This window comes from Gouania willdenowi, chromosome 7 (genome assembly GCF_900634775.1).
Source record: "Gouania willdenowi chromosome 7, fGouWil2.1, whole genome shotgun sequence".
In the NCBI taxonomy this organism is placed as follows: domain Eukaryota; kingdom Metazoa; phylum Chordata; class Actinopteri; order Blenniiformes; family Gobiesocidae; genus Gouania; species Gouania willdenowi.
The window spans coordinates 26,006,496-26,031,348 of NC_041050.1; the positions used below are offsets into that span (position 1 = coordinate 26,006,496).

A 24,853-nucleotide genomic window follows, 5' to 3' on the forward strand; every position below is an offset into this window, starting at 1 on the left:
TTAAGCTAATGTATAATGATAAGAAACAAGAGTTTAGGTTTCATTAATTATTAATGTGGGATTATATTGGCCTGCATCTAAAATCTCTGATATACGATACAGTATATTGTTTTTATTAGTGTCATTGAGTTTATTTTTTAGGGTCTTCTAATTTTTTTATTTTTTTTTAAATTTTACTTGGGTATAGAATATTTCTCAGGATTTCTCATGCCTGTGGCAGAGTTTGAGTACTATCACTCTATAAAGTTTTTTCTAACATTCCACTCTACAGAATAACTAATAAAACTATGTATGAGTTGTGCTAATATCGTATCAGCCAACACTCAAGGCTGCAACATCAGTATCGTAAAAAGTTTTATATATATATATATATATATATATATATATATATATATATATATATATATATATATATATATATATATATCCAATATAATTTGATACTCGTTTTTTGCTGATATCAGTTGTTTATGTGTGATTGACGACGTAATCATCAGGCCCACTGAGGAGAGAAAGCCTGCAGTTACACACAATGGCTTTTGTCGTCCCCTCTATCTTTAGCTGGCCTTGCAGCTTTTAGACACAAGGTCGACGTCAGCAGGAGTAGACTGTTTGATAGAGACTTTGCATTGCTGCTGACAAAATCTCAGCTTCAGCGTGCACAGCGACAGGATGTTCCATCCAAAAATAAGGATTTTGAGCTCTGCAGTGTGATCAGTGTCTGGTCCAGTGCATTAGAAATGGTTATCAGATCCTCAGATGATCAGATAACGCACTCAGGGGCGGATTCACAAAAGGTTTAGTGGTATTAAAACGCTTACAAACGTCACTCCCCACTCTAATAAGGATAACAAAGCCCGAGGAATCAGGTGTGCGCCATCGCTGCACTTCCAAATGCGCCCTCATTCCATTTAGCGCGTTTCCTTCTGATGAATATGCAAAGTAGGCGGATCTCCCAGGGAGAGCATAAATATGGGAGGAGGGAATGCAAATAAATTAATGCAGGGGACGCAATGCGATTCATGAAATCTGGAACTGTTTGCGGTGATAGTTTTAGTACCAGAAAATACCACGACTGTGAAGGAGGTGCAAACACACATGCAGACATCATCGCAGCCATAAACGTGGACAGAAAACACAGTGAAGATGGGAAAAGAAAGGCTTCTGTGTGTGTGTGTGTGGGTGTGTGTGTGTGTGTGTGTGTGCGTGCGCGCTTGCGTGCGTTTGCATGTGTGAGAGAGAGAGAGAGAGAAAGAGGTTCACTGTGCGATGGATGTATACGTATTGATGTCAGACCACAATCAGCAGATCAGATGCGTAATTTTCGCATGATCACTGATGGTGGCATATGTGAGTGTGCATGACAGTGCTGCTGAGACGATCGTCAGTAGTTCATCTTCAAAGAATGCAGACTGATTGACAGACTTTGTATCTGTATTAACTCAGATCAAAGGCAGATCAATAGAAAGGTTTATGTCCTAATCTGCCTATTTTGCATGCACTGATCAGAACAGAGGAAAAATAATCATAAGGTTTAAAGTAAACAAAAATTAACCTTTTTATTTGTTTATTTAGTCTTCTACATTATTATCTCCACATTAAATGAGCAAAACACTCATTTAAATAGGGGCGGTCTGCTCAGTTCTGCTCGTGCACTAATGATTGCTGCTATCTTAGGGCTCTATTTTCCCATGTGTGTAAGTCCAAAAAGCAGCACAGCGGCTCTGTTTTTGGCTGTGTGCTATTCTCCCCCAGTACTTAAGTCAGTCGCTGCACGCCTTCATCCCAGTTACGCACTGTGGGTGGAGCAGCCCTGAAATGTGGGTGTTCCCATTCAAATCTGGCTTAACGCACATTCTCCGGTATGCGTAAGTCCTTTTCCTCTTACGTGCTTCTCACCCTGGAATAAGCGCAGCGCCCCGATAAGGTGAAATATTATATTGCACTAGAAAAATGGACTTAGTTACATTTGAACCCACACGGACTCGTGCGTCACGCAGCAGCAGCTGTGATCACTCAGCTGCTGCTGCGCGATTAATTAAAACTCTGACAGACGCAGACTTCTGTCCATGTTGGTCACAATGATTTAACTATTTTCATACAATGTCCAACGTACAGTAACAGTTTGATCCACTACAGAGTGAAACAAGCTGTCATATGCAGATGAGGATGGACCACAAACTGTTCCCACACATATTTAAATGAGGCTCAGCTGAGGTCACTTTAAAAAATTTATATTTAAAACTGTGTATAGGCGCGCAAATAAGCGCTTAAGTCCAGACGGACGAATAGACCCTTTAGTGAATTCCTCGCAGCATGTTTGGAAACTGCGTCACCAAATGATTTAGGGAAGCAACTGGTTTACCACCCTTTATTTCAGATATTAGTGAATATGCCCCTCAGTGGCTGTCACTGAGCTAAATACCACACTTCAGCTGTAATGAATGTTGGTAAGATTTTATTAAAGGTCACTTGGCACTGATGAAAGGATCTTTGCATCTTAAAATTGTTCATCTTTAAAATTTTAGCAAAATATATGGTTTTTCAAAGACCTTATGAAGACCGTAATGGTTGTGATTAAAACATGTTTTGCTTTGATTTACTGGTTAACTTTTTTGATTCTCAGGTAGTCACCCAATGTGTGTTAGAAAAGATAGCAGTCCATTTGAACTACTCTTGCATATGAGGGTCAGGAAGAACATTCAAACTCTGCATGTATAAAAAAGTGTTCATGTGTATACTCTGAAGAAGAGGGTTCTACAGTATGTACTATAGGACAACTGGTGTTCCGGGGGCCACATGCGGCCCCATGTCTAATTTTGTGTAGCCCCCAAAGCAAATGCTCAAAATAACAAGGAAAATACATACATAAAAAATTCACAAAATGACAAAATGGCACAAAACAGCAACAAACATGGACAAAATGACTCAAAAACACAAACAAATGCAACAAATATACACAAAATTACTCAAGAACACACAAAAAGGCAGTAGAAATACACAAAATGTCTCATTAATAACAATATAGTAGGTCAGAATGAATAGACACCGTCTTTACATACAAAGAAGGCTTTCAAAGTAGGGGTGCCATTTTGGCCGATCCCAATTTATTTTATTTTTTTTAAACTAACAGCATACACCTTGAATGTTCCAATCTTATTTTATTGTGAAACATTGAACAATACCCGTGAAACAATGCAAAGTTGTTTTAATGCACATGAGGAAGTTATCTTAAATAAAAATGAAAAGTTTAGAGCATTGCTGTAATTTTTCACCTTTTTAAAACAAACAATACATGTGCAACAGTTAACACTGCAGACCTGTTTAGAGCGCTTTGCCAAAACTAAAGTGCACAGCAGTATTTTGGTTTTACAAATATAGAAAATCACAACCTTTGAGGTAGGTGATGAAATAATAACCTACAGGACAAACTAACAAAACATCTTTAACCACCATTAAAGTGTCCTGAGTTTTAAGTTTCCTTGCAATGAAAAAAGAGAAAATGTCCAAATGCAGAAGCTTTGTGAATACTGTATTTAAATGTAAAAATATAATAATCTATAAATGACTTGCAACAGCTTCCAGGACAAAAGCTCCAAAAAGTCAAACATTTAATATAGTGCGGTATGTGTAACATTTTCAAAAGTCAATGGGTAAGTTGTTGTCACACTATGCAGTCACTTGTACATTAATGGCAGCAGGACACTGGCTCTTTGCTCCCGCTAGTTTTAGCTTTCGCATTAGCTTGATTGCGAGCTTCAAATGCTGCTTGTCAGTACCCAATCCTTTCGCGGGCCTGATTGTTTCGAATCCTTTCAACGCATGCGCGAAATGCGTCTACATCCGGTTGGCCTATTCAGTTTGTGTACTATTTAAAAGGTTCAAACCTTGCTATTTCAATAAACTTAAAAATGTATGAAGGGCTGCCAAGTTTCAGAAAATGACGAGTGAGACGGATGCTTTCCAGCAGAAAAAAAAAGTGGCCTTTTTTACCGTGGCTTTGGCCTGTTTTAATGATGTCCTCACCTCCATGACAACGGTTCTCCTTGCACTGTGGCCTCCTAATGCTAGTTTTAATCAACCAGAAATTCGAAATGAAAACTAACAAGAATTTTGACAAAATACATGTATTTGTCAATATTTCATTTCAACCAACTCTCCATCATTTAGCTGCGGACATGTCTCATGTTGTAGGTGTTTGTCCCAGATTTTGATGCCTTCATGACAGAGGCAGGGGGCTCCCACCTAAAACACTGTGGCCCAAGGCAGTGCTACCTTTACCTCAGCTCTCCTTGAAGAATGAATGTCTTAGCAGCAGACTCAAGGTCTATAAAAATACACTATTACATACAAAAATAATAAGAACGGTTCAAAAGAACATTAGATTAGACAAGGCATTTGTTTCATTTACTATGTATTTATGCTGATATAACCTACAAGTGCAATTCAGCTACTAGCAGTGTTCCTAACGCTGTTAGTAGCTGAATAAGAGTTTTAATTAATTTAAGTTCATGTCTAGCACAGACACACACATGTAGGAGTGGGCGATATGGGGAAAAAAATCACATCAAGATTTTTTTTTTGTAAAATCACGATCACAATACAATTTTTTTCATTCAAATCATTTAGACTATTTCAAAGTTATTTACCAATAAAACAAACCAATTCACTTTTTTAAAATCATTGCCCTAAATGGAATAAAGGAATAAAAGATCATTTAAGACAAGGTCATTTTCAAATATTTTTTAAAATTGTATGTAAGCCATTTATCAAACTGGTTCCAAGTACAATTAACATTATTATTTTAGTCACACAGTCTTTTTACTTTGTTTAACTAAAGTGGTGTAGCATTAGCATTAGCAAAACTTGCTACATAATAAGGCAGCATATCAGTCTAATGATTTCTATTTGTTATTGAGGTAACACACTCATATTAATAAAATCATACTTTAAGCAGTGTTTGAAAGCCTCATTTCACACAGTTTAGACAATCATATCCTTTATAAGATAAAACGTTACTGCTTTGGTTACATTAGGCCTGGGTGATATGGACCAATACTCATATCTCTATATTTTTCCTCAAAATGGCAATAGGTGATATAAACCATTTATTTTTTATCAACAGTTTTACAAGAAAAACAATAATGGGTCAAAGTCAGTGTACTTGATTTACTAGAAAAAAAACATGTGGGACAAGATAAAGGAAAAGAGTCACAGGCTGCTCTTGTAGTCAGGAAGGAGTGGAACAACGATTAAAGCCAACCGTTTGGACGGGAAATGTTAAACCAAATAAACCCTCGTGAAACAGATGGGTCCAAAAAAAATACTAGCCAATACTGTGGGAATTATAAACCATGTTTCGTCCTCAACAGCTCTACTTCCTCCGCTGCCTCTGCCAATCTAGCAAAAGCTACGCCTCTACGTTAGTGCACATGCATTGCAAAACATAAGTCGCACAACTACAAAAACTACACATTTATTGTTAGACTGCCATAACTTCTGATTAAAACATGTTTATTACCTGTCCATGAGAAATGTCGCCAAATCTTGGTCTGTTGGGAATCCTTTTAAAAGCAGAAAGTTCCTCCACCTTTGAAAAGCAGCTCCGAGATAAATTCTGTTGCGGTCACGAAGACGTTTATCCACAAGCTTTGTACCCGGACTTTTCTATTCTTTTTTAGTAGAAGCTTTACACGTGGGCAATCGTGGAATGGGTAAATGGAGTATCGGAGCGCTCCTCTATGACGCTATGCTGCTCAGTGATACCTATTTGCTGTTGTGACGGTGCACGCGCATTCACTTTGATTGACAATGGCCCGCTCCAGGAAGTCGTAGCCTATTGGCTGGGCGAAGTCGGCACTTTCTTGCATTTGTATAGGGGTCTATGGACGAAGGCGGGACTTATGTACATCAATGTATATGAATGACAGTAGATCATATTAAAGGACTAGTTAGGTATTTTTTCACATTTCAAAAGAATGATACATACACATAGATTTCTCAGAATCTCCGGATATCAGCTTTAATGACAAAATGTTGCAGAAACATTAAGTAGCACATTGTTCACTGATTACTGTTGTCTTAAAAAAAGAGAGAAAGAAAAGGGCAGTACTGTCAAAGTTGTTTTAGTTCAGGGGACAAATACTTAGCAGATTAATCTCAAGTAGGTGCAGATTTTAGGTGGGAAATTAAGTAATTTTAAAAATATTGAGCACTAATTTGCACTTCCACGTATGAATAATATGTATTATATGTAAGGAACAGCCCCGCAGCCCTGAAAGAAGGAGTAAGCGAGTCAGAAAATGAACTGATTTATATGTAAGGAACAGATATCAGTCCCTGCAGGATTCTAATCTAATTCTATTTCATTTAGGGAGACATGGAATAATTTAAGGAAAATTGCCAAATTTAGGAAAAATGTAGACTTCTATTGACTATTTGAGGATAAAAATGAGTGCCATTATGTCATTTAAGCTTGGGGAAACTTCCAGTCCCATAAAATGTGGGGTTTCATTGAATTTGTGTATTTGGATGGGCTGAGAAATGTAAAACTGAATTAGTTTGTCATTTACACAATGATTCATATTTTCTCTGTCACTTTGACTTCCTCCTGCTCTAGAGGGCCGGGATTGGTCCCCAGGCCTTGTGTTTGACACCTCTGGAACGGGGGTTGACGATGGCTGATGAGCATCAGTTGTTAAAACGCAGACTTAGAAGCTTCCCTTCCTGTAGGACTGATCACTTTGGGCCTGAGGCCTCTCAGCTGCTGGGAAGTTTCTTTTGGAATGGTGACACATGACTTGTTTATGTTTCCACCAAATGTTACCCATTTAAAGACATAATTGTTGTAACCCTCTTAGATTATTTAACTGGATTAATAACACTATAGACTGAGGCTGAGGCAGGAGCCTAATGTCTGGCATGTTTAGAAGATTTATTGTAGGAAAATGAAAAACCAGCCTGTAGAGCCAGGTGGTCATAAATACTGAAGTCCTCTCCAAGAGCATTAGTGGGTGTAAACTGTGCTCCAGTTTGAGATAAATAGTAACGCTGCAAGGCTACTGACTTGTCCATGTGATGGTTTTTACCCTGAATAGTGCTGAAGGGACTGATGACCCTTCCCCTCTCCTCTGATCCTGCTCAGGTGGTGAGCTTTGCCAGTCTGAAGTTTGACCGATCCTACAACTGGATGGTGTTGTGCGTGCTGTGGTGCTCCATTGCCCAGTCAATACTGCTGCCCATGTTCCTTTGGGCCTGCGACCGCTACCGCGCTGACATCCGCATGGTTTGGGAGAAGTGTGTGGCCATCATGTCCAATGACGACGTGGATGAAGGTAAGCTGCTGCCAGGTGCCTCCTTAATGTCCTGCCTACATTGATCCTGCTCCTGCCCCACCCCCCCACCCCCACCCCCAAACCCCCGACTGTATGAATATCTTTGTCAGTGCACATTATCGACCCGTCGACTAAATCAACTCACCATCAGAACACTGAATCACAGAGAAGAAGTCTAGGTTATAGAACGGACATGGGCAACTGGTGGTTCAGGGGCCACATACGGTCCTTGATTTACTGTTGTGCAGTAAATGCACAAACATACGCAAAAATACACAAAAAACAAGAAAAACAAACATTACACCAAAAACTGAAAAAAACAACAAAAACGCACAGTTACTTAAAGAAAAAGCCCAAAAACAACAAAAATACACAGTTACTTAAAGAAACACCCAAAAACAATAAAAATGCGCAAAAAACAACAAAAATACACACAAAAACAACAAAAACAGATACAAAAAAAACCTACAAAAATATGCAAAATGACTCCAAAAATACACAAACATGCAAAAATACACTAAAAATGAAAATACACAGAAAATACTCAAAAAACAACAAAATTCTTCAAAAACACTCACACAAAAATTTTAAAATACAGAGAATTACACCAAAAACACAATAGAAACAAATAAATCACCAAAAAACAAAAACTAAAAAAATGACTGTGATCAAAGTTGTCCATATCTGTTATAGAATAATGATATAATTCAATAAATGACTCTTACTTCTTTGTTATGAAACACTAGTTAAACTTTAGTGGTTCTTCTTCTGGTCACAGCCTCTTGTTTGACACCAATGCTTTGTACAAGTTGCTTTATATTCAATTTTTTTTCACAGTTAAAGTTGTATTTAATAAATTCTAGTATATACTACTAATACAGAATATGTTAATATATTACAGTATACTGGTGGTTTACCAGTGCTAATTAAAACTGAGAAAGAGGAATTATTATGCTGGTTCATAAACAGAATATGTGTAATAATTATGTTATTGTAGCTTGATTTTAATTCTTTAAACTCGTTTAACTTATTTCCTAAATTTTTGTCCAAAAGTACTGCTTTATGAATATCTATTATCACAGTAAGTATTAAACTCTAAAGACCTCCATTGCCAATTAATTTCTTGTGAAAAAATAAATACATTTTGTATCCAAATGAATAGACTCTTATGAAGTAAATATTGTGCCGTACCTAGCTGGAGGTCTGAAAACAGTGGTCCAATGTTATCATGTGACCTATCATGTGACCTTTGTTGTTGTAAACAGAGGGGACAAGTGTCTGTGTGCAGCATATTTCAAAGCTCCTCTATGTTTGCACGTGAACATCTGCATATAAAGCTGCTCCGCTCTGAGAAATATCAGGAAACCAAAAACTCTGGATGAAGGGCAGCTTGACCTTGGCAGATTCGTCTTAGTGTCACACTGATGCTGGGAAACTGGGCAAACTTCCTCTACAATAGCCTGGTGTTAATAATACATGGTTTTCCATATCCTTTGCTAGATCCCAAACAGGAAACAGGAAGAATAGCTTTAGAGCGGAAAAGCACATCCATGTCGTGATGATGGTCATATTTCCTTTAAGTCAATAATGGCTACATCAGCAGAGCACACACTCAAAGTAAATGCTTGTTTATATGTGATTTATGTATTTTTGCTTTGCTTTGCTGCCGAGTGTGGGACGTGCACGCCCACCTACTTGGCACGAACGTGTAGCAATCAATGGCAAGTAGTAAATATTTAGTGTCTTTTATTCCTCACGTGGGCTGGAAATGAGACAATTCACCAAGGAAACACAGACGCTGCAACAAAATCTGGTCCCAGGATCAGGTCACATGATAATAAAACAGCAGAGGCTCCCTGATCTAGATCACCAAGCTCTGTCAATTTCTAAGCATTGATCAGTCAGCCACTCAGAAGCACTTCTCTCCTGTCCCTAACCCTTCCAACCTCTTTGATCCTCTCCCTCTTTGGACGCTTTCAACAACGCCAGGCGCTCACTAACGCTGCCAGTTCTCTGCTCTTTTTTCCAGAGGACTTGCCATGTCTAACTCATCACAGTTGTATGTATAAGGACACTGTCCTGACTGACTTGCATGCCAAGTTGCCTGTGCAAAAAGCTCCTCTCATCTTTTCGGCCAACGTCCTCCCAAAGATCAACATTTGACGCCCATCACCAATTGATCTGTGACATAATGCAGTAAATGGGCATATTTAGACTCAGAGAACAACTGACCTTGTCTCTCTTATCTACCCGTCTGTCTGTCTGTCTGTCTGTCTTGTGTATTGAATCCGTTGCTCTCTAATCCTCGTGCTTTTCTGCACTTTGCAGAAAACAGCCAAGATGGAGGAATTCATGCCGACTTAATATATGACAGACCATATGACTATAGCTCGGCGCCTGAAATCGTGACGGTAGACCATAATGCCAAGTATGAGTTCTCAACATTAGAAAGGGGGGTTCTGCAAGGGTATCCAATGAGGGAACAACAGGAAGATAAAATGCAGTATTTGCAGGTATAGTTTTTTTCCATTTATTTTCTTTTTACTTGATCAGTTGAAGCATTTTCAATGATTGGCTCATGTGCATGATGATGTGGACTTCCAAGCATTTACAGCACGATATCAATGCTATCCTTTCCAATTATGACTGTTATATGGAAATATGACCATCGAACGACTCCCAGTCACATTAGCTGTGCTTTATGTGTTGAATTCTGGCACTTTGCCCCAAACCAAACCAATAATCACGGAAGGTAAGAGAAGAAGTAACTCCCTTGCCTTCTGCATTCCAGGGACCAGGTTTCAGCAACACACTTTAAACATCCTCTAATGTTCTTCCCAAAAAGCACTGGATCCAACACTCATCCCATGCAGATGCAGTGCAGCAGTGACACGCTCATTTTCAGCCTGCATTAGTGACGCTTGCTCTTAAGTGCAGCCTTCTGGGGCTATTTCACAAACTCTGCTCCAAAGTTTTTATTCAACCAATATTCGGTCTTCGTCAAATCCCTTAGATGCGAAATCATGATGGGCTAAAAATATTGATTTTATTTTATTTTATTAACGATTGGATCTGACCTAGAAGGCTGCAGTGAGAAAATATAAGATTGCAATAAGATGTTAGAGTGACTTTCACACGACATTCACACTCTGTGTCATCTTTGTAGTCAAGCATTGACCACATGTATACGAACGTGTTTGCATCTCAGTGCTGCCTCTAGTTCCAACCATTAAAGCTGCTTGAGATGATCTTTTTTATCAGATAAAGACACAGTGTAGGCCTCATGGATCAATAGATAGAAGATCATTCGCTCGAAAATAAAAATAGATGTGAAAGGTTGAAATTGCCACTCGAAAGCTTATTTTGATCTACAAAGTAAACACAGGAAGTTTCTTTCATTGCATTGTGGGATGTGGAGTCTCGTAGACCGCTGGTTCTCAAACTTTTTTGTCTCTTATTTTTGAATCCAAGAACCCCATTTTGTCCAACTACAACATTTTGCAAATAAGTGGAATGAAACAGTATTTAGTGCCTCCTGAATAGATTTAATTCTATAGTTTTTATTATTTCCCACCTGGTGTGGGACCAAGACAAACCTTTGTATTTGTGCAGTTCATCTTCTAATCAAGACCATTTTCATTATCAAAATTATGATTATGCATTTTTAACAAAAACATTTTTTTTATAACAAATAAAATTTTTTGCTTTCATTTTTGAAATTTTCCACTCTCTCTAGTACCCCCTCTAGTGCCATCGCGTACCGCTGGGGTTAGGGGTACATTTACTCCCTTTTGAGAAGCAAGTGTTGTTACTTCATTTTTACTGTGTTGTCTTGTGTTTGCTCCCAAAAAACTCTGCCAAAGTGACTTCCCAACACATTTCTGGTGTTTTCACTGAAATTTGTCAGATGTTTATTTCGGGGTTTACACGGAAAGATCTGAACAGTTTTGAAAAAGACTCCAATTGTGTTTTTTTTTTTTTTTTTCACATAATATATTGCGATTGCGTCTTAATCTGCAATTTTAATTTATCGAGGTTCTTCTCATGTGTTTTTCAAGAAAAAAAAGCAATAAACCAATCTATAAACTATATCTGACGCATACTGTACATGAATTGTTTTCTCTTATTGCTCAGGCTTATGTTAAGATAAAGGCAAGTAAAGCATGAATTAATATGAAATTTGACAGGTTGAAACTATTATATCTCCCCCTTTCTTAGGGTTTAATGTTTTTTAAAAAAAAATTCTCACTTTTTTTGCCCCTCTCTCAATTTCATTATAATATATTTTTTGTATATATGTATATAGTTCCTTTCCCCCACTAATAGCACAAAACCATTATTATAATTATAATATCACACACACACACTTACAGTATTATAAAGTATATGATTTGTAAATACTGTCTATGGTAACCTGTCAGCATTTTTCTTCTGTTCTGTCATTGTCTCTGTCTTTGTGTTGTATGTGGCTTAAAAATATTTATTGATTTATTGATCCATGAGGCCTACACTATGTCTTTATCTGATAAATATGATCATCTCCAGCAGCTTTAACTCAATATACCCATTTGGTATTGTATCTGGTAAGTGCAGCACTGAAATAGTTAAATAGTGAACTTTTGGCTGTTAGACAACATTTGATATTGAAACAGAGATGTATACAGTAGCCGTCACCTCATTCTACCAAATCATGACTTCATCCATTGTTTTTGTGTTGATACTCTGTAGATGTACGTGCATGCTCCAGTGCGATCTAACCATTGATGAATTTGCTATATATGTGGGGGTGGGTGTGCTTGTGTGTGTTTGTGTGTGGGTGGGGGGGTATTTTTAATTTCAGTTCCAAGACAACTGACTGTCAAATGACAGGCAGCTGCGTTGCTCATGTTGCTCCTGACAGGGTTGCAGCTGCAGCGGCCCATCCATCAGCAAAGTCTTTCAAGTCATTATCAGGTAGCACTTCCATTCAGAGAAGTGCCGCTCTCGTGTGCTTTGACTGCAGAATAAAGCCTGTGTGGTTTTATCGCCCGTCCCTGTCCGTCCATCCCCCCCCCCCCCCAGTCTGTCCTGCATCCTTTCATGCCAAAGCCTGTGCTCCCCTCTGCTGTTCAGCTTCTGTCTGCAACCATCCAACGCTACTGTATTCCTCTGCTGTTGATTTCTCTCTGCATTTACTAAAAGCCACCACACAGGGGCAGGCTGATATCAAACTTGAGGTTCTTGACGCCACTTTGACAAACCCTGTCTCTCTTGCATAGTTTTCAGAGCACAGCAAAATGTGAGTATAACGTATAGGCCAACATCAGCCTCAGTCGCTTTTATCCCAAAGTAATGGAAGTGGATACTAACGTGTTTTTTTTTTTTTTTTTAGAAGATATGAAAATGTTTTTTTTTTTTTTTCATTTACACTTTTAAAAAGTACTCCGCACCTTAGATGATCTCCCTTTCATTGCTTTAATAATAATAATAATAATAATAATAGAATGCATTAAATTATTTTTACATTAAAAGTATATTTAATGCCAAAAGTATTAGTCAGTAAAATGATGAAGCTGCTTTACGTAAACAAAACATTCATTTTCAATAATTTAACCATTCCCATGCCATTTTAATTACTCAATAACAAACTCTTTTGTATTTTCCAGATGATATATGGATGCACATGGCATTTTAATATTAGGCTTTGATTAGTCAAATATTAACCAAAGTATTTAAATATGAAGCATTTCATTTTTAGAGCAATTTCACATTACTGTATATATGAGAGTTCTTTTTTTTGCCCAGAAATGAGAATCGTTTTGTAAATAATGTAGGTTCACAATTAGGGACATTGTTGATTTTAGGATTTAAAAATAAAAAGTTAATGTAATATTTCAGGATGGCTATATTCTGTAATAGTTACAGGAATATTTTATACTAAACGGTTTTAATGAGACATTTATGTGGTTAAGTGCTCAATAACAACCTAATGCAGTCAATATTTAAATTTTAAACAAATAGATGTTATTAATAAATGTTGGTTTATTAATTTACATTACATTTAAAGTTGTGTTTCACTTTGACAGAAAAATTGGATTTTTCTTAAAATTAGGACAAAAAAAGTTTTACAAATGATTTAGCGAAGCATGAAGTGGTTGAAACATCAAAGGGATGAGTGCTTTCATCACAGTATATTATATCTGCTTACATACAAAACTACATACTTGGCTTTAAATGCCTTTTAATGAAGATACTTTAAAGTTGTTAACGCAGTTTCGCTGAAACTAACAAATACAGCTTGATGATGTTTTTGAATCCTTGAGGATCTTTGTCATAGATATGACAAGTGTGATCTATGTGTTGCCTTCAGGTGCCCCCTACAAGAAGATACTCCCACGACGAAACCGACATGTGGACCAGCGACCGGATCCCCTCCTACCTGCACCGTTGGGGCTCCACCGAGGACATGATAGTGAGTGCCCACTACAGCTCCACCTTACCACGCCACGAGAGGCGCAGGAGCAGCCTGGTGTCCTCCCACGAGGAGATCCGCCATCACCACCACCATCACCATCATCCTCACCGCAAGCGGCGGCGCTCTGAGGACAGCACGCACTCCCTCAGGCACCTGCCCAGGGTGGTGTGCGGAGGGCAGCGCTACGAAGACGAGCTGCGCTGCTTCAGCCGAGACGAGGTGGTCAACTTTATAGACGAGACTCCACTTCCCAGCCCCAGGAAGAGCCCGCGACGAGCATCGGCCATCGCTCTGATCCCAGGTGTGTATGAGCAGCACGCTCTCCTGCCTCATTTCACGCTCACGGACTTTGAGCGGGAGCCACAGGTGCTCCGGAGGGCCTCTGAACACAGACGCAGCAGCAGCCGGGAGAACTCACCCGAGGGGTCCCCGAAACCTCTCAGACCTGCTGATTGGAGAAGCCCCGGGAACAGGGGCACCCCTGGGCGCCGCCAGCAGGCTCAAAGGCACTCCAGCAGCAGGTCGAGGACAGAGGGAGTCACCGGGGCAGAGTCGGCACACCAGAAGCCCATGAGCAAGGCAGAGAGCAAAGGAAGCACAAACAGTTTTGTAAGCACACCTTCAGCGTCGTCCTCGGGGTACATCACCTTTCCCTCTGACACTGTGGGCTCCCCCACCCAGAAACAAAGCTTCTTATGTTAATATGACTAATAATGGTTGATCACATTTTAAAAGTGGGAACAGGAACGTACTCGGAGTACTTTGCAGGACGGCCTTTGGCAGCTGGACGTGTTTTATGGTCGGTTGAGGACCTTTCACATACATGGGCTGCTGGACACAAAGGACACATTGTTTGACCCACAAACCACGTAAACATTCCTACTCCTTGTTTTTGCTGTTGGATATCGTTTTTCATTGAAAGTTTTTCTTTCAGTAATATTACTGAAAGATTTAAACTGCCTTTGTGTTTCACCCGTACGGTAATATGTTTTACTGTGAACACAGAATACTGCCCCTGTTTCAGATTAACTTTTACACTTTTCTTCAGTTTGGATCATAACACAACTTTCCCTTGGTTAACGATGATGTTAACAGCACATTAACAGTTATTTTCTATTTTAACATTAGAAGGTAAAACTTCTAAATATGACTTATTGATCCATGACAAAGTCCCCTGAGTTGCTAAAGAAAATGTATATAAAAGGATAATGATTTAATGGGTTTGGTGGCTTTTATTAAACTGGTTGTTTTGTTTCCTATTTTTACTTTTTATTTGTTGCTTTCAGTTTAGAGATCACGTTGGCACAGATCATCAGACAAATATGCAAAACATGCTCCATCCTCAAATGGAATATGTCAGGCTCACCTCACCATCTATTTGATTAATCGATCTTTACAAATCAAGACTGCCGGAAAAAAGAGAAACGACGCTGTCAGTCATTATTATCCCTGTCAGTGGGGCCTCTGATTTTCTGTGATCGCGGAAAACGAACAAAAAAAACGTAATTCACGTCCTAAAATTGAAAAATCTATCGACACATTTCTTCTTTTTTAATCTTTATTTAAAATCGGGCCCCAACTTCACAGAGAAATGCCTTACATGTATGTAATATTGCACATTTATTCACTATTTTTCCATGAAAAACGATGATTGGAAGTCTAGAAACTTTCAAAATATCGCTACATGTTACAGATTGAGTTGTGATCGAGTTATCCTGTGATTGAAATTGAATCCAGAGCTTCATCTGAATTATGTTTTTAATGTGTTGTGTTAAACAAGTGGTTCAGATTATTATGATGTAGAAAAGGCTATGGTGCAGAGACAGTAAGCCTTAGCCGATGACCAATATGGACTGCCGATTTTCTTCAGCCAATATTTGGAGCCGATACTACTTTTCCTTCCTCAATTTACATCATAATACACAGTGATGATAACAAATGGTACGAGTCTCAATTTTTAAAAAAGGAACATTTATTGAAATGAACAAAGGTGAGGTAAAACAAGTAAAAAATCTTGAACAAATATTAAAAACAGGTGATGTAGAACAAGAACAAGTAAAAAATATTTCTCCTCTGTAAATTATGCGGATCGGCGAACGCAGCAGCCCGCATCGGCCGATGCTGATACACGTAAAAAATGCAAAAATCGGGCCAATAATATCGGCTGGCCGATGTATCGGTCTATCACTAAAAGACAGGTTTAGCTGATGGTGTATTAGCTGAACTGATGACGACATACAATCAGCTGTGCGGGACCTTCCTGTTAAACAGGTGGCTGAGGGATTAGCACCGTTGCTAATCTCGAACTTGGAATGTAATCTCACGTGATTTCAGCATAACCATCCAATTTTCATAAATCATCTAAAGCATACAATTAATAAAATTAATAGCATTAGTTTACTCTTTTATACCTAATTACCATGTTTGGTGCGATTTTGGGAAGTTTAATAGCCAGTAAAGTCATCTAAACTGGGAATGATGATGAAACAGAACGCAGAAGACAGAACGTAATGACGCGGAAATTAGTAAACCTTAAATTGAAATTTAGAAAATTTTGAAATGGAAACTCTGAGGCCCTTTGTCAGTTGAAGGTGGTTGGGATGAATTATAAAGGCTTGATTTTACATTTCTAAACATGTAGTTCAATCTAGCTGTCCTTGGTCTGTAAGGGTCACCGTCTATTATTAGTGGTCTAAGTAAAAAAGAGTAAACTGTAAGCAAAGCCATAGAATAATTGTATGGCTGATTAATGGCTCTAATGTAGCATTGATCTTTAATTTGAAAAATAATCGAGTCAATTGTTCAGGAAATGGTTTGATCATTGTACTTAGTTTAAGGGTTGTTGGGATTAAAACTTTAAGAACTGGACAGTAAACATGTCCGTTGTCATTCTAAAAGTACAAATGTTACAGTAACTGATGTTTGGATGAGTGTGGGGTGGGGATGGATGGTGTCAAATGACACCATGAAACCATCTTTTAATAATGAAATTACATCAAATTGGTTATCAGAGAAATTTTTTACAGATGCGCCTCCTTGAGAGATGACTTCCTGTGGACGCTAACCGCTAATGTGAATGTATTTCCACGATTTGAGATTACAGTAAACTTTGAGTTTGAGAACAATATGAAACGAGCTCCTTTTGACAGCCGTGTGGTAGCGAGCCCAATTTCTTGCCATTTTACCATCTGCATAATGCAGTGTTATTGTTCTGAATCCTCTGTCATCACTGAAGCGTTTGCTTTTATGCTCATATATCTGTGTAGCACTCATGACACACACATCCCCTCGCCAAATCTGTGCTCTGCCATCGATCTTTTTGTATCTTGTTGTATATTAAATATCTAATTTTGTAACATGTTGGATGATTTATGACTCAGATATGAACACTGTTAAATGTCCTGATTTTCCTGTTCAGATGATGACTTTGTTGAATTTCTTTGACTGATTAAATTCACATGATAAAGCCTCGAAGTGTGTTTCTAAACGCCAACTGAAGACCAGTGTTTTTTCCCTGTTTTTGTTCTATTTATTAATGAATTTATTAATTCAGTGTCTTTATGCTTGTGTTTCTACAGTGGTATGCAAAAGTTTGGGCACCCTTGTAAATGTTCATGATTTTCCTTAATAAATAATTGGTTGTTTGGATAACAAATTCCAGTTAAATTTATCATATAGGAGACAAACACAGTGATATTTGAGAAGTGAAATAAAGTTTATTCGATTTACAGAAAGTGTGCTAGAATTATTTAAACAGAATTAGGCATGTGCATAAGTTTAGGCACCCTTGCATCTTATTGATTTTAATACTCTTAGCACTAATTATTGGAACTCAAAATTGTTTTGGTAACCTCAGTGATCCTTGATCTTAGGGTCTGGATTCTGGTGGGAGGTATTTTGGACCATTCTTCTCTGCAGATCATCTCTAGTTCAGTCAGGTTTGATGGTTTCCGAGCATGGACCGCCCGTTTTAAAGCACACCATACATTTTCAATAATATTCAGGTCTGGGGACTGAGACGGCCATTCCAGGATGTTGTACTTGTTCCTCTGCATGAATGCCTTAGTAGATTTTGAGCAGTGTTTAGGATCATTGTCTTGTTGAAAGATCCAGCCCCGGCGCAACTTCAACTTTGTCACTGATTCCTGGACATTGTTCTCCAGAATCTGCTGATATTGAGAGGAATCCATGCGCCCCTCAACTTTAACAAGATTCCCAGTGCCTGCACTGGACACACAGCCCCACAGCATGATGGAACCACCACCAAACTTTACTGTAGGTAGCAAGTGCTTTTCTTGGAATGCTGTGTTCTTTTTCCGCCATGCATAACGCCCCTGGTTATGCCCAAATAACTCTATTTTAGTTTCATCAGTCCACAGCACCTTGTTCCAAAATGAAGCTGGCTTGTCCAAATGTGCTTTAGCATACCTCAAGCGACCCCGTTTGTGGCGTGTGCAGAGAAAAGGCTTTTTCCGCATTACTCTTCCATACAGCATCTCCTTGTGTAAAGTGCGCTGAATAGTGGAACGATGCACTGTGACACCATCTGCAGCAAGCTGATGTTGTAGGTCTTTGGAGCTGGTCTGCGGGTTGACCGTGACTGTTCTCACCATCCTGCGCCGCTGCCTTTCGGAGATCTTTCTTGGTCTTCCACTTCGGGCCTTAACTAGAACTGTGCCTGTGGTCTTCCAATTCCTCACAATGTTCCTCACAGTTGAAACTGAAAGCTTAAATCGCTGGGATAGCTTTTTGTATCCCTCCCCTAAACCATGATGTTGAATAATCTTTGTTTTCAGGTCATTTGAGAGGTGTTTTGAGGCTCCCATGTTGCCACTAATCAGAGAAGATGCAAAGAGGAAACACCTAGAATTTTCCTACTTAAATACCCTGACTCATGATTGGATTCACCTGTGTATGGAGATCAAGGATCACTGAGGTTACCAAAACAATTTTGAGTTCCAATAATTAGTGCTAAGAGTATTAAAATCAATAAGATGCAAGGGTGCCTAAACTTATGCACATGCCTAATTCTGTTTAAATAATTCTAGCACACTTTCTGTAAATCGAATAAACTTTATTTCACTTCTCAAATATCACTGTGTTTGTCTCCTATATGATAAATTTAACTGGAATTTGTTATCCAAACAACCAATTATTTATTAAGGAAAATCATGAACATTTACAAGGGTGCCCAAACTTTTTCATACCACTGTAATTACAGAAACAATCCAGTGGTTTAAAAGCACACTGTGTAACCTTTGGCCACCTGGGGTCGCTAGACCGGTAACTTTCACGCAAACGCCCCGAGTGGCCACAAGCACCATAGCCCTGTGGCAAAAATCAACAGTCAGGCCAGCCTCCCTTGGTCTTTTGATTGTGTATGCTGACAGTGCTAGACCTGTAACTTTGGGATAAGGATTGGTTCTAAGGGCTGGGGTGCAAAGCGAGTCTGGAGTATAAGCTGGACCCCCTTCGCCGGGGGTCGGAGAGGATGGGCGACCCAGCGTGCGCAGGGTCACCCGTCCGCCCTGACCCGGGCCACCGCACCGACCCTCGACGAAGGGGACTAACAACGGCGGAGAGGCAAGGGAGAGCAGTGGGAAAGCACCACCGACTCGAAGGCCAAGCGCCGGGACCCCATCGGCGGGGAGAGGAGGGCGGCGGTGGTGGCTGCTCCTCCGGCCCATACTCCAGCCCCTAGATTGTAACCGCGGCATGAGCCCAGCCCTGAGAGCCAATCCTTATCCCGAAGGTACAGATCTGACTTGCCGACATCCCTTACTAAAGAATCCACATTTAAGTGAACTATCGCGGTGATTTGCGCACCATTAACCCAACACAAAACTACCATATTGTGCCTTTAATTTGTGACCTCACTTGGGAACTATATATATTCGAGCCACTTGACTGCCGTAAACTGAAAAGCTCTCCAGGCATTCTTCAGGTCACATGACCTGGTGAAAGATGGTCCATCTCCTCCAAACCTAAATAGTCGGTATTTCAAGACGGAAGCCCTGTTCGGAGCATTGATACTGTCAAGTGCTGTAAATTGGCCTGAGGAATCATTTAAATCAGTCATATGGGTCAACTCTTTAGGTCACCATGTCCATGGTGTGCCTTTAAATAATAACTAAACTTGGGCTGATGTTAGTCTTGGCTGGAAATTTAAAGAAAAAGCTCCTGAAGCAGTTAAAACACAATCAGTTGAAACTATAAAATCTCCTAAGAACATACTATGTTAACTAGCTACTCAACACTCACTATAGACCCCTTAAGGTGGCTAAAGGCAAAAACAAGAAACGGCGCTGGCTAAAGACTGTTAAAGCTTTAGAATGTCGTCTTGTTGTGCGTTTGGGTGCCAGAATAGGAGGAATAACGTTAGTGGACGTAAATTAAAGTTTTATAGGATTCCAGAGGACATTCGTGCTCAGAAAAAACTAAAACAATTGTGGTTTTGCCTCCAGGCTTAGCCCCGCACAACAAAATGTGTCACAATGTTTACAAACAATCAAAGGGTCTATAGCTCTCTATTCACAATTCTGTCAATCCAACTTACTCGACACTGATTGAAGAGTCCACAGGTGCTTGTTTTTATAGAAGGGGCGGAGCTAACAGTTGTGGGTAATGACATAAGAACCCTCCAAAACGTCACAAACCACCACTCTCAGCTAATAGTACAATGTTTTTTTACTATTAGCCCTTTATGGGTTTCAACCCATAAAGGGCGGTCACTCTTAGATTTTCATGCCAAACTGAAATACTTTGACTTAAGGCTGCACAATTAATCAAATTTTAATTGTGATTACGATTTTGGTCTCCACGATTAAATTAAGCTGATCTTCTGCGATTTTTAAAATGCGGGCTCTGCTGTATATCTAATCAAGCACTTTCTCTGCTCCAGTAGTCAGCCAACCACCAGGGGGCGAACACATCATTATGGCTTCATTAAGCTACCTTAATAACTAGCGAGCAACGCTTCAGCGGCTCGTCAGCTTCGGGTCACTGTAAACTAGACTGAGCGAGTCATGTTGAGAGAAGAAAGTGCAGCGCTGCTTCTTTTTTTTAACTTGTTTTTATTACGAAAAACCTACATGTTGACATGCTGTGGGGTCAGTTTGCTCTGCTAAGCATAAGCCCCGCCCCTCTCTGCTTCAGCTGTCAGCTGGGATGAAACCAGGTGGAAATAAAACATGGCTCTGTCATCGAGATGTCAGTCTATACCTCTCACTCCTTGTTTTTCCTCTGAGACTCTCACACAGGCTGGATATCATACCTGACCAAAGCCCGACGGAACCAGACGGGTCAGGCCGAGTTCTAACACTTATGTAGGTCATGTCAGCTGCGCACAGTTGTTGTTCATGTGTCGCACTCCTGTATAACGCTCAGTAACAAGTTGACGTAGTACATAGTCCATTAACTTAACATGGAAGTGAGCGGCAGTCGAGAAAACTGGAGAGTTTTCGGTGTTTTTTGGAGGTGGGGAGGAAGCTTGTGTTGCACATGACCCCCATGAGGTAATTGATAAGTACCTATTTAGTTCATATTAATTAGTAAAAATGGATGGAGGTTTTTGTTATTGGTTAACCATTTGACCATGAGCATCTCTAGCCTGGACGTCAGGTCATACTGTATGTGTGTAGCAGAGTTGTGTGTCTGCGCCTCAGGCTAACACAACTCATCTGTTCAACTGCCTGAAAGACATCATGAACTCAATTATGATAAAGGCATGAAGGCTAAAGCTAGCGTTGCATCATAAAATTAATGTCTGTGTCCAGCTGACACTCAAGCCAGAAAACAGTGTATTTATATAGTTAACCCATAGTAAATTTGGATTTCTTAGGGCCAGAGCACTTCTTTTTCTTCTTCTTCTTCTTCTTCCTCTTCCTCTTCCTCTTCCTCCTCTTCCTCCTCTTCCTCTTCTTCCTCTTCCTCTTCCTCTTCCTCCTCTTCTTCCACTTTACTTAGATTTGTGAGGCATTTCCCTGGGGTGCAGTTTCATTAAATTTGGCAGGACGGTATAGTTTGGTGAAAGATTTCATGTGTAGTCTTCAGATTCAGGACTTGTTACCGCCACCTAGAGTTTGTGACTTTTCACTGGTTTGAACTAGCTGGATGGCATTTGGTGGGTATATGCAGAGAGAGAGAGTAATAACAGACGGGATAAATTGTGTGTAAACCTAAGAGAAGCTTATTCAAGGTGAATTTATGTTGCACTGCAGTCTGGATGTGGAGTGATGGTTATCAGGCAGCTGGCATCAATGTAGCCGCCTCTGTGAGCTCTCTAGCAGGGACGAGCTGACGGCAGCAGCTGCTGCTCAGGACAGTAACTACAGAGTGATACTTACATTTATGTCTCTAAAACATGTCCGGTAACACAAAATACAGTCCTTATATTTGTCACTAGTCACCTTTGAGGAAAAATGTCGCTTAGAGGGTGTGGGGACAGATTTATTTAACCTCCAATGTGCCGGTTAAATATTCATGCTTTATGTGTGGCAAGAAATGAGCAATTAGCATGTGTTGATCACATGATCATGTGTTATCAAATTCAAGTTACTTTTTGTAGCCTTTCAAATACATTAACTAAAAAAAAGAATAATAATTTGAAGATGCAAGATACTGTTTTATTTTATTTGAGAGATCTTTAGTGTTTTAATAGTGTTTATATTATTAATATTACACATATTCGGACTCGAGGGGGGACCATGGGACTTCTGCTGAATCCACTTTCGACCCATCCGAGCACTTTTAAAAACCAATGGGTGCAGCTATGGAAGCAAGGCAGTCCCCTCGCTTCCACACAGATTACACCTGGTGCACGAAAACACAACCACTACAATTAACTGCCATTTATGGCCTTAAATGCCACAAGAATGATCTATTCTACAAACATTTCAACTTAAATATGTAAGATCGTAGTAGTAGAAATGAATGACTCGTTGTCAGCCAAAGCGAGTTTATCCCTCTTGACCATTGAACTCACGCACAAGAAATGAACGAGAGCAAGATTTCCGAGAATGTGAAAAGGCTTATTTGTGTGACGACTCAATCAGGGACGCGGGAAGTGGGGGTGCTGGGGGTGCTGCAGCACTCCCTAGTGGCGAAAGGAAACGTGATATCTAGTGACGTGCCGTGAGCACTAGGGTAGGGCAGGGCGTTGCAAATTGAGACCACCAATGTCAACACCAATGACAATTCTGTTAATTCAATTCAATTCAACTTTATTTGTATAGCGCAATTTACAACAGTCATCTCAATGCGCTTATCAAAATATAAAATTCATATTAAGAAAGAAAAAAACCAACAAGATCCACATGAACAAGCATTTAGCCATCTAACAAAATCAAGATTGTAAAACACCATTAAAGAAACATAAACAATTATTTAATATAGCCTCCATTCTCTCCCAACTAGATATATCTCATGACACGACAGCCCATCCATTGTTTGTGTTGGAAACACGGAGAAAATGGCAACAACAACAACAACAACAACTCAAAACAGCCTCAGTGAGGAGCATCCACAAAGCCAATCCTTCCTTTTGTACCTTTCACTGTAGAAAATACAAACAATGTTCTGACCTTACCTTTGCTGAAGGTCTGGTAGCTCAGGTGTTTGTCTCCCATCTTTTAAAAGCTGTCGATTTTTCCTCGAAAAAAAGTTTCTTTATCATCTCTAGCGCTGTCATCCTGCCTGTAGAGTTATCCCACCCACTAGCTAGAGAACGTAGCAGCGGCTATTCACTAATGCACTGTGAACTTACGTATAGTATTTAGCATAGCGCAGTTACGTCTAAAGGCAGCATAGAGAGCTGCCTATGAACGTAAATGGTTTTCATCTGGTTTTCATGACTGCACATGCGCAAACACATAAAAACACGCTATGGAAACAGAGGCAGAGCAGCAATGTGCTTTTGGGAGGGGGTGTGGCCTCCTCCTGTCTTACAGCGGAGTGAGACTGTGCAGCGTCTCTACCAGGAAATAGCGATATTTAGTCATTTGGGCTATGAAAAGCACAAAATCCTGACACTCTCAAACTTATAGGTACTGTAGGCTATCGGAAATGGAAAAATGAATAATTTATCATTTTAATCTAATAAAACAAATAATCAAAGTATCAATTCACCCTTGAGTAGGCACTGCCTACCTTGCCTACCCTGACTGCACGTCACTGATGGTCTCGATCTCCAAGGCAGAAATGCCGAGTTAGCTGCTAAAGCTAATGCTGCACGAGCTGAAAATTCTTTTCAAATGCCAATAAAAATATGCTTCATCTCATATGGAATGGTAATGCTTGATAGTTCAGTTTTCTCCAATTTCAGGTACAATAGAGATTTTTGGTCATAGCAGCTGATAGAAAGGTCATCTTGGACTTAAAGTGAAGCTTAAAAACTTTTTCGTGTACATTTGAGGCAGAGATATGCATAATAAAATGCTTGAAAATGATCACAGGTATTTTTTGTCTTTTGAGGTATGATGAGGGTGATATTTGACATCAAAAAGGCAGCAATCCTCAGAAAAAAAAAAAAAATTCTGTTAGTTTCCTCTATGTGTCAGGATACACCATGCAAAACTTTAGGGTTATTAATAAAGGCTGCCAGTGGCATAAAGTGCAATACTTTGATTCACCTGCAGATGCCGCTTCAGTCTTGTTGTTGCCGTAATGGTCGTCATTCCACACAGCCTCATATAATCAGTCCTTCATTTCTATCAAATGTTAAGTTTTTCCAACACATCTGCTCTTGTTTCTGATCCGAGGTTTGGCATTTTTACCTTCCCAACTAGTCCGTAGTTTACAAAATCTGATTAGATTTCGTTCCATATGAACATTAGTTTGGTTTGTATTCGTTAACTAAAATATCAATAAAATGTAATATAGTTTTCGTTCACGTTGTTGTTTTTTTCTTCTTATTATTTATTTCATTGTTCTACAAAAACTATGACAACATTCATTTGTCGAACATTAGACACACTTAGGACCTCCCTCTCATTTGCATTATAATTTGTTGCGGTATTTCTTGCATTTCAGCAGCAGAAAATAAATGAAACTGCAGAGCAGAGCACTT

At 39.4% G+C, this 24,853-nt stretch overlaps 1 protein-coding gene across 2 annotated transcripts in view; it reads left to right on the plus strand.

Annotated features, from left to right (window-relative positions):
- gpr153 (G protein-coupled receptor 153) overlaps positions 1-15,738 on the plus strand; it is an 85,736-nt gene extending 69,998 nt beyond the window's left edge. Inside the window, exons 4-6 of one of the 2 annotated variants that reach the window (XM_028453668.1) lie at positions 7,145-7,334; positions 9,663-9,847; positions 13,684-15,738. In XM_028453668.1, coding sequence (XP_028309469.1) covers positions 7,145-7,334; positions 9,663-9,847; positions 13,684-14,490 — 1,182 coding nt within the window. In that variant the 3' untranslated portion in view covers positions 14,491-15,738. Of the gene's footprint in view, positions 1-7,144; positions 7,335-9,662; positions 9,848-12,592; positions 12,613-13,683 lie in introns of both variants that reach the window. The other variant, XM_028453669.1, reaches the window with a different exon arrangement.
- The last annotated feature ends 9,115 nt before the right edge of the window (positions 15,739-24,853 follow it).